At 40.4% G+C, this 11,226-nt stretch overlaps 1 protein-coding gene across 1 annotated transcript; it reads right to left on the bottom strand.

The window, feature by feature from the left end:
• Positions 1-511: 511 nt before the first annotated feature.
• On the bottom strand, positions 512-10,539 carry prpf3 (PRP3 pre-mRNA processing factor 3 homolog (yeast)). Its single transcript, XM_034875041.1, has 17 exons — positions 10,336-10,539; positions 9,823-9,980; positions 8,605-8,735; positions 8,310-8,474; positions 8,123-8,209; positions 7,735-7,991; positions 7,523-7,641; positions 7,248-7,435; positions 6,956-7,122; positions 4,439-4,521; positions 3,104-3,247; positions 2,918-3,017; positions 2,692-2,805; positions 1,819-1,937; positions 1,213-1,290; positions 1,064-1,119; positions 512-966 (listed from the first exon to the last, which is right to left on the bottom strand). The coding sequence occupies exons 2-17, from the start codon at positions 9,965-9,967 to the stop codon at positions 817-819; spliced, it is 2,103 nt and encodes a 700-aa protein (XP_034730932.1). The 5' UTR covers positions 9,968-9,980; positions 10,336-10,539; the 3' UTR covers positions 512-816.
• Positions 10,540-11,226: the final 687 nt, after the last annotated feature.

The following is an 11,226-nucleotide window of genomic DNA, read 5'->3' as shown; positions in this document are numbered from 1 at the left end:
AGAAACACGCCCCCCTGTTTTTACTTTAATCAGGGACGGTTAAGAACATTATAGAGGTACATGAACAGGTAATGAAAGCTCAAAACTATGTGCAAGTCGCAATACAAAATAAAAAAAATAATCGTCGATGCCTCGTTGAAGCAAATGGGAGTGGAGTCAATTCCAATTGATGGAAAAACGAACACAATTGGCTTAAATTTTGTTTATTTTAAGGCTGTTACGTTAGAGTGAAATATAACTACAGGTGAATCAAAACTTTGCTCGTTTCTCCAAAAGAAAAAATATTGGATTGGGGAATTTTAATTTTTTGAAATGCACCTGTAATGACCATAATAAGTCGTACAACAACGTAACATTGCCCAGTGACTAAACGTCTTAGCACAATTGCAGTGCAGCAATTCAGTAATGGTTGCATTGACTCACGGATTAGTTGCTTACATAGGGATTTCAGCACAAAAAAATGCCATAACATAACCTGACAATATTTCTCATCATCACAAAAAGCTTTGGGTAAGTAATTTACATCACAGAGCAATCTATCAGATTTTATTCAATAATAGACAACACAATATCTGACAGAATAGCCTACAGACAAGATGAACATTGATGCAGGCATTCATACACATACAAATCCTACACACCCTCATCTGTCACACAGTCTTGCAAAAAGATCCACACAGTTTTTTATTCCTGCTTTTCTATGTTCAAGTCTCTTGATTTAGTCCGTCTTTCCTCAGTTGAAGGCAGTCAGTCAACAGTGAGGGCCAACTGACTGTGAGGCTGTTGGGCTTGTAGAAGGGGACGTTTATGGAGGTTTCAGTCATCTGTGCCGTCCAACACACTCTGGCTGAGCGCTAGATCCCAGTAGTGTTCTGTGCCGTGTTTCTTGAAGTGTTCTCTGGCCATGTTCTCTGTGGGGCACTGCTTGAACTTCATCTCTCCAAAACTACGTTCTTTAGCTGTGCCCTGGAGAACCACAGGAATCATTAGACTTGAATGAATTCACAAACAAAAACATTCAATTTACATACACTTCGGTAACCCAGGATGCATGAACACTCACTTCCCAAATCAGCCAGCACTTGTTGTTCCTCTTTGTATCATCATCACCATCTGGATCTAATTGAATCAATGATAAAGTGTTAAGTATCCCTGAAATAAGCAAAGGCATGGCAACTAGCACAAAAGACTCAAAAGTCAAGCCCCTCCTACCATCTCTTTTACTGTTGTGTTCCTCCCATTTGATTCTGTGCAACATCATCCTCTTGAACTTTTTCTGGGACTTAGGGCCTAAAAAAGCAGGGAGACATTTAGATTTTAATTTTGACTTTGATTATCCAACTACCCATCTTGCTAAATGGATAGCAGATAGAGAGATAGATGCGCTTCATCCGGTCTGTTTTTGTGTCGGTTAAACTTGTGCGTCTCACTGAGGGGGCAAAGTGCAGGTTGACAATCAGCAGCACAACCTGCACGCCGTTCTAGTCATGGGGTCACGCACCCACACAGGGCCCAAAGGGTCTACAAAGATTTCCCACACTCACAAAAATATAAAGAAAATACAAACAGAGGACAGGGTCTCTGCAGATGAATACACCAACACACTTCTAGTGGGTCATCAGTTATGATTGAGACGGAGTTTTCAAGGAAAATCCCACATATTATACATTTAACGATGATGCTATATTAAATGTTGTACCACAGACATTTCCTCTCACAGCAATTTACAGATTATTGCAAATCACATTTCATGAAAGTACCAGCTGTGATTTGTGAAACAGACAATTTAATTCGTCTCTTATTGAGGTCAACCCTTACCTCCTTCCACCACAACAAGGTTGACATCTCTGTGCAGAACTACTGTGCCGGTCAGGTACAGCTGGTTGGCATTGGCCTCCACTTTAAACTTCTTTGCAGGATTTTGCAGGTTTCGGATCCTGTACAGGGAAGGTAAGGTGCTTAAATTAGACACCTCTACGTTGCAACTCCCTCTGCACTATACAGTGGCGAGAATAAGTTTACACACCCATGCTAAGGTTGATTAAAAAGAGGAATAATAAAAAAAAAAATCTTTTGGAAATAGATCTTAATGCCTTTATTTAAAAAAAAAAAAAAAAATTAGGAAAATCCAACATTTTCCAATTTTCTTGCGAATGAATAATGTATTGTAAATATTATTATATTAATATTGGGGGCATGAGTGTACACACCCCTATGTTAAATTCTGATAGAGGCAGGCACATTTGTATTTTTAAAGGCCAGTAATTTCATGGATCCAGGATACTATGCATCCTGAAAAAGTTCCCTTGGCCTTTGAAATTAAAATAACCCCCCCATCATAACATACCCTTCACCATACCTAGAGATCAACTTGGCGAGCTTTCCCAAAAGAATTTTTATTTCCCAATAAAAATTAGCCTGCTTTTATGGTAATTTAAAATAGGGGTGTGTATATTTATGCCCCCTGTATTTTAAGGAAGAACATATTTATTTACAATACATAATTCATTCAAAGAAAATTGGTGTCCTTAAAAGGTTGGATTTTCCAAAGTTCTTTGAATTAAGACATTAAGATTAATTTCCAAAAGATGTCTTTTTTATTCCTCTTTTTAATCAACTTTAACATGGGTGTGTAAACTTATTCTTGCCACTGTATATGACAGTATGTGTTCTCTTGCTACAAATGCACACCTGTACACTGCAATGTGAACACCATTACTGAGGTCTTCTTTTAACTTCTTGACTTTCTTCTCTTTCCTCTGCTCCGCTGTGAGCTTGCGTGCTGCATTTGCCTCCTCATGAGCCCTGCAAAGAGGGAGATGATGGATTATATTATCATACCACGTTAAATATAAATATCAAAATAGTGCAAGTAATGAGAGAGTGTAGCAGTGTGGAGGTTAACTGTATTACTAACTTCTGTCTCTTGGCCATCTGCGCTCTGACGTGGGCCTCCACCTTTGTGGGGTCTTGAACTGCCTCCGTCCCCAGCACTCTCATCAAGTTAGAGATGCGTACTGAGAAAACGAAACCAAACATCAGTTACACTCTGTTAAATCTTTATTGTAGTAGTTTGTAATAATAGTAATTTGTATGTGGGTACCTTTGGGTTCAGGTGGAGGCATCAGTCCCAGGCGAACCTTCTCCTGAACTTCTTTTTGCCCCTCCCTTCGTGTCTGTCTTCTCAGCTTCTTCTGTTCTTTCTTTGTCAGGTATACGCCCAGTGTTACTGGCTTATCTGCGTCAACTGAGTAAAAAAAAAAAAAAAACATATATATTGTAACAATTCCAGCAAATGATGGTAGTTATGAAATAATTCCAGCCAACATCAATTACCTCATAACTCCTATTTTTTGGCAGAAGTGATATTTCTACATGGCAAATAATTTACTAGTAAGTGTTGTGGAGTCATAGCAAACCAACAGACCCAACAGTCATGACATGCATGCTGCTCATTCTGTGTAATTCAATCTGTAATTGAAAGTGGCATATTCAAAATAATAGCAGTGTTGTGTTCAATTAGTGAGGTGATTGATTCTGTGAAGAAACAGGTGTCAATTATGGCCCATATTTAAGGAAGGAAGCAAATGTTGTGCATGCTGGTTATTGTACATTTCACACTGAAATAGACATGTACTAAATAGGTTGAAATTTGCCACATTGACTGGCCAAAGGAGAAATGGAGCAACATTCTGTCAACTGATTACAGCAAAACTGTTCTTTTGGGTCTAGGGGCCGCAGACAGTTTGTCCAACGACCCCCATACACTGAATTCAGGCCAAAGTACATTGGGAAGACAGTGAAGCATGGTGGTGCAAAAATCATGTATGGGAATGTTTCTCATACTGTGGTGTGGGGCTTATTTATTGCATAACAGGGATCATGGATCAGTTTCAATACATCAAAATACTTGAAGAAGTCATGTTGCCTTATCCTGAATTATGGAACTAAATATTAGTGCAGTGATTCCAAGTAAAGCAAACCCTTGATAACTTTTTCAATTTATACAGTAAATGTTTGAGTTTGTAAAGAAAATTGCAAATACTGCTATTTTTTTGAACAGCCTAATATTCCTTTTTTCCCCACTTTCTGTAAAGGTAAAACACAAACTTGATCCATTTTGGTCATGTTTTGATTTGGAATTGAATGAAAAGTGTTCCAAATCCATTGATATTATGGAATTAAAAGCTATAAGGATTTTGAGTATTATTTACTTTTTAAACACACTGGTTTTATTCTGAACACAACTGTAATTAACTATACTGCTAATTAACTCACCAGGGTCATGTTAATTTCAAAGCCAATTGGTATTTCTCTATGAGTGCCCTTCTACCTCATAATGGAGATCTTTATTGGACAGAAATGTTTATCTTTTTGACACAAACCCTTTGGGAGCCTCTTTAACAGTGTGCAGACGTTTTACCTTCCATACACTGACCTGGAGGGCTAATTTGGGCCGGGTGTTCTACCAGGTTGGTCACACCAAAGAGCTCCAACTCTTCAAATTTTGTGTCGGGTGTTCTAAGGATAGGAGAAGAGGGAAAACATGTCAGTTAACTACAGTAATAGCATAGCACAGGCTGCATTAGTATTTATTCTACAGCGTCACCATGGCAGTGACAATGAGACAAAAGAGACTTAAACTTAACCCTTAAAATCAAACTATGTGCTTAAAAGGATACTTCACCGATTAGACTAGATCTCTCTATATTGGGGGTCTGGGAAAAAACCTCTGATGACACAAACATCCTCAATCAGCGTCGTAAGAGGTATTTTTGCCCAGATTGGGACTACAAGCAAAGACAGTTAAAAAAATGGACCTACAGATCCTGTCGTTCTGGACGGAGACTAGCGAAGGATATTAGCACTTTTCCAGTGATGGCTGATCGTTACTGCACAGCCTCCAACTCAGCTTGATGACATAGATGTGACGTGAGCAACGTGTCTAAAAGTTGTAAGTCTTCTGGTAGCTGTGCCAAGAGAAATCTCAATCATTCTGCATCATGCAGAGATGGACAGCCTAGATATATGTTAAGAGACAGCATAGACAGATGCTAATTATTGCTAACTAAAATGCTATTTAATATTAGTAGTTAAACCTAGACAGCTAATGTAAGTCTAAACTGCCTGCGAGCCTACCCTGTATTATACAGTGCTTCCTCTACTGAGCGACACCAAGTCGCGTGGTTATGACACAATTGTTAGCCAATTTAAAAAAAAAAAACGTCCGCTATGGAGCCATAACGTGAGATACAAGGTAATGGAGCCTTTTATACATTGTTGTGTTTTTTTAGAAATAAACATTGGACAAAAAGAGTCTTTAAACACTTCAGATGTAGAGTTATGTAATGTCAAAGTTGCACCAAAACAAATTGCAGTCAATGGAATGCTAACGGCAGGTGATGGGTTGGTAGCATAAAAATGGTGCCATAAGAGCTACGCTTAGAGAGAGGCTTACCCCCTTGACTACAAACCAGCTGGTTCTGCATGTTTTCAACACCCCCATAGGGGGTGGGACTGTCACTACACAATGCAAGTCAAGTGTCAGCCATCTTGAAGCTAAGCCAGACAGGCTCTCTCTTTTCCGCAGCAAACTTTTACTACAATTATATGCATTCAAAGTACTGCACACGTGTACCACCAGGACACGTTGGTACAGATTGGAGAATAGGCAGGAAACTTCATGACGCTCAATGCCGCTAGCTGGGAGAGGGGACTGTCGGTACACAATTCGTCCTGCCTGCACAATCAGTCCTGCGCATGTGCAAGATGTTCGCACATGGGCAGATGCTATCATGATGAACGCGGATTTACGACACTGCACGATGTGTTCCCATAGACAGTTAAAGAGAGTCAGTCCGCCTTCTCCGGAAAGCTAACGTTAGTTTAGCTAACAGCTAATTCGTTTAACTGCTAGCCGAGACAGCATGTAAAAGAACCCCAAAACTGAAAATAACCGTTAACATATGTAACAGCTGTCAGGTCTACATTACTTGTGCTCATTTAAAATACAGTCACTAAATACTTGTCTTTATTATTACTGTAAAGTCTTAATTTAGCTGTAGCTTGCTTTTCCCACAGTGTAGTTTGAGTAATGTTATTTTAGACTGAATCAAGCCGTCAGCTAGCGGTTAGCCAAAATAGCTGTTAGCTAAACTAACTTTAGCTTTCCGGTGGAGTCTAACGGCTACTGTGGAACAGATCATGCACTTTTGTAAATCCCTGGTAAATCCTTGTACGTCATGATTATCATCTGCACCTTGCAAACGCGCAGGACGGATCGTTCAGGTGGGACGGATCATGTACCGACAGGGACATCAAAAGCTGTGTGCGTGAAAGCGGAAACGCGGGCTGAGTGCAGGAGTTCGAGCTAGGTGGAAAGCCGACGCCGGCTTTTTGTGAATATCACACCACTGTCATGGCGGCTTGGACAGAATACGATACAAAATACAATTTACGAAAATAGTTCACTGAAACGTGTTTCTGAAAAAATGTTACACGACAAATGGGCCATGCGGCCTTTTTAGAACGATAAAGTTAATTAAATTGCATATACTGTGTGTTTGCACTAAATGTAGCCTGTTTCGTATGTTTTTATATATTTTAAATGTATAACACCACTTGAGCCATGGTGAAACGTTGTGTCATGTATGGTTGAAATGACAATAAAAACACTTGAGTTGACTTGAGCTGCCTCACTGTCTATGACTGTAACCAGTAGGCATGGCTTGGGAGTGGACTCCTAGGGAAGCATTCTGCAGTCTGGGAGTTGTTGCCTTTCATCCACATAAGCCAAAGATACATTTTCTGGCTTTTCTAGGTCTATAAGACACCAAGTTCTAAAAAAACAAAAAAAAAAACATTTCTATGACATAAATGACCCAATTCAATGCATAATCATCTTTCCAGCGGTGAACTATCCCTTTAAGTTCCTAGATTTGTTTTAGTTTCTTACATGTCTATGTTGTAGGGCAGAATGTAGGAGTCCCACCACTCAATGTTGGGCACCTCCCCTTCTCCAATCTCTTTCCTAGGGGCAATTAGTGCCAGTTTGGTGGATGCTTGGATTCCCGTCTTCTTTGCTGCCTGGGCAATCTCATTCTGCAACCTTTCCAACTGGGCCTGATTTAGGTCAAAATCAAACGAGGAGGGAAAAAGACAAGTTTTTTTTTCATTATTTACTTCATGTCTAATCCAAATAACCACCGTGAGACAAATGCTGACATGTGACAGTTTTGGAGCTAAACCTTAGTTCTAATTCTCTGAGCAATCTTCTCGAAGCGCCCCTGGTCATGGAACTTGAAGCCCCTGCGAGCGCGCTGAGCCGGTGTAATCATCACACGTTGGTCGAAGTACGACGTGGACTCCAAGTCCTCTCCAGGCTTTTCCTTCAGCTGCTGGCGAAACTGCTCCCTCTTTACTGCTCGGATGTTTGCTACACAGACAGAGGGAAATTATTTGAACAATAATGCAAGAAGTTAAGTGTGTGTGTGTAGGTATTGGACCACATGCGTACACATACCTTTCAGTGTTGGCATGCGGTGTGTGAGTTCAACCTCTTTGCCACTGGCATCTACAGTTCTTCCCTTGTCATCTAGAATAAGAGGTGTTGGCTTGTTCACCTCCTTGATTTCTACTTTTCTATAAAAAAGGGACACAAAGAGAAAGCAGTCTATTTTCCCACTGCCCAGCGTCTTTAAATCTTAAAATCCTAAATACTGTGACATTACTCACGGTGGGGCAATTCCCATAGCGTGAAGATTAGCTAGTGCCACTAGGTTGTGAGGCCCAGTGTTCCCCAAGGCTCCGAGGATACCAGGTTTCATGGCTAACTGGGACTGGATGCGGGCCTGTAGCTCAGCAGCCTTGCGGGCCTTCTCGATAGCATCATTCATGAAGCTGGCAGCCTGGGAGGGGGCGATAGATGAGCCACCACCTGCAGCTGCAGCAGCGGATGTGCCAAGAAGCCGTGAGACTGGAGGGCTTTCCAGCTATGAAGGTGGTGTGGGAAGGGGAAGTGGTTAGTCAGCGAAAATAAAATTGTGTCATACTGAATGCATTGCCAGGAATTACTGATACTTCTTTTTTTAGTATGTTAAGTCTTATTAAGTTATTTCTTTACTGGTGCAGTAGGGACAGAAGAGGAAAAGCTCAGTTGTTTCTTCCTCTCTTCAATCTGTTTCGTGGCTGCTTCCATCATCTGTTTTATCTAGTAAAACAGAGAAGAGGTTAGTAAGCAGAAAGTTTATCAAAAAAACTCCAAACAACTTATGAACAATCTTAATTGCACAGAGGACAAAATATCTTACCTGCATTTTGGTCAGCATGCCAGGGCTCTCAGATGGAGGTCCTGGTATGACCTCAGGCTCCTCCACCTCCTCGAAGCGAGGGACCCGTTTCCTCTTTGGTGCTGTCACATCTGACTCCTGAATTTCTCGCACTGCACCGGTTGCAGGCTCATCACCAAACACATCCTGTGACCAATCAGTAATAAAATAAGTATATATAATTTCCCCACTTTTATAATAGTGCATGTAAATGTGTTTGGGTATGTCATGATAATACAGAGGTGTCTAGTTCAAGTTTGCTAGGATATTTGCTTACCTTGAGGTCTCTCTTGCGGTGCTTTTCTCCTCCTCCTTTGTTGCCACGTGCACTGCGGCTTTCCTCCAAAGCTTCAAAAAGACGCTCCACAAAACCTCCCGCAGAGTCATCAAGGAAGGGACGCAGCTGGTCTGAGGTGGGAAGGAGTGTCAAATATGATTCAACTTTATTGTTACCAGAGCTGAAATTCTTTTTGATCCCTAGGTAGCTCATGTAAAAAGAGGACATAGCCATATATACAAACATACATAAGACAATTAACTCCAAAAGGACATACATGAAACATTACCACAAAAAAAAAAAACTAACGTAGGTAACATACCATACATGTATAATAAATAAATGAAGTAGCAATAGCAATTAGCAGGATTGCTTTGATCAATTTAGATAATTTCTCTCACAGTTGAGTCTAGAAGGATGTGCAGTACACTACAGCCAATAACTCTCTGTCCTTCAAAATAAAATAAGGGAAATGGGGACCTTGTTGGCTTAGTATTTTTCACATGGATCAATTTACAGAGGATTTATGAAAACAAACTCTTTTACTTGTAGTCTATTACTGGACCAGAGGTCCAAGTATGAACCAAAGTATGGCGTGTAGAGTGGTAGCTGGAGGGGTTCCATTATTTGGAGTACCAACTATGCTGCGGCCCCTTTGCTCTGACACCTCTCCTGCACATTTATGGGTCCTGTGTTTGCATGTGTGTACTTCGGGCCTATGTAAATTTCCCCATTGATGTTATAATAAAAGTTCCTATTTATTGCTTTTGAAAAAATAAAAATAGAATAGGAAAGTCTATTTTTCGACTACTAAAACTACTTATAATGGTTTGGTCATCACTACTATGTCCCTCATCTAATTGAAAGGCTGTTTAATAAACTCTGTGGTGAGAACGAAGCTTGACAATCATCCCAAACGCTGATGGTTTACCTAAATTATTTGGACAACCTTTTGATGGTCATATATACAGTGATGTCAACCATCACTGCAATCCTTCTCTTTGGCTTTGCAGTCAAAAACAAACACATTGTCTTTTTTCTGTTTAAACCACGGCGGCATCTTTCATGTAGATTAATTGAGTTATGGTTATGAGGTTTACTTGTCAAACTTGGTTATGTAAGACCCTGGATTTTTTAAGTGTAAACGACAATTTGTCTTAACTGAATCTTCATGCATCAGGATAAAACACAGCAGTCTCAAATGGGCAATATAGTTACCTATTGTCTTCCTTTTGTCCAGTCCCTTTCCAACACAGTGCAAAGCAGCAGTAACCACTGTGGGCTCTGAGAAGCCCAGCACCTTCTTCACAGTCCGCTCCACCCATGGCCTTAGTTCCTCCACCTCCCGCTTAGGAAGCGACATATCCTGCCCAATCCTGCAGAACACAACGCAACATAAGCTGTGGCACACCATCGTGACAGTCCCAAACAAGGCTAGCTACATGAGCACAACACCCTCCCCCCCCTTCGCTGTCTCACTCATACTCACTTACAAAAACGTCCAATTATTTACTCATACATATATTATATTCGCACAGTTAGTCCAAAGCTTGCTTTTGTTTGTAAACTGACTGGCTGACACATGTGCTAACCAGGAGCAGCATATAAGCTAACATCAATTACATCCGACAAAACTCCCCGGCTAACTGTTCCCTGCTAGTTAATGTTAGCACACTGCTGTCTGCAAGCTACCAACATCAGCGAATAACCGCCTTAATCAAACATACAAACCTTTCGCTTCTGTACGTATCCTTTATCCGACTTGTGTAGTACAACTCAAACAGAAACGATTATGTATAAGAAGCGAGAAATTCTCAAACTGTTAAGTTTTCTGTTAAAACTTTCTGTTTGTTGGCGCCGTTCACACATACACAGTTAACGCGTTCACACGACGTTTCTGCGGTTCATAGCCAAGACCGGAAAAGGAAATGGACACTGTTTCTTCTTCGTGAACATTTCCGCACAGTCGAGTCAGTCAAATGTTCGTTGTTTCCACCTAGCTACACGCAAGGAGAAGTGTCCCGTTTCTCCTTGAGGTAACACTTAAAATTGTGACGAAAAGTCGGGTTTTTAGATAAGTAAACAGTGGCATTGTTACACTTTTAATTAAGCCTGCCAAAGTTGGTCATTTTAAATGACTAAATTTAAATAAAGAGTAAATGTGGGCCTTGATAACCTTTATTTGTTGTAATTATTAACCCCATACAATTTTCATGCTTCTTCTGCAAAAGTTGTCAGCAAACAGAGTTGCTTGATCCATATCACAACGTTGATATTGAGTGGATTAAATAGCCATAAACCAGGAAATTAACTGATTAACACAATAACCTTCCTATGGCTCAGGACTTTGTTTACATGATACAAGTACAAACTATCCATGCTCTGCTCTTGTGACTATTCAGTCTAGTGAAACATTGCCACTAGCTATTGCCCAACTAATCACAGACTTGTCTTAAAAACACCCCTATGTTAAAAACATGACATTATAAGCTGATCTCTGTTTAATTCCTTTGTGGGCCAAATTCCCCCTTATTCTTCTCTGTCTGTCTGTACATGATGTGGGTCAATTGAGTGTAGTTGTAGTAGCATGCAGTAGTGAGCTTGAGGCTCCTCCTCCCCACA

This window comes from Etheostoma cragini, chromosome 6 (genome assembly GCF_013103735.1).
Source record: "Etheostoma cragini isolate CJK2018 chromosome 6, CSU_Ecrag_1.0, whole genome shotgun sequence".
Classification (NCBI taxonomy): Eukaryota; Metazoa; Chordata; class Actinopteri; order Perciformes; family Percidae; genus Etheostoma; species Etheostoma cragini.
This window is presented reverse-complemented; position numbering and strand designations above follow the sequence as displayed.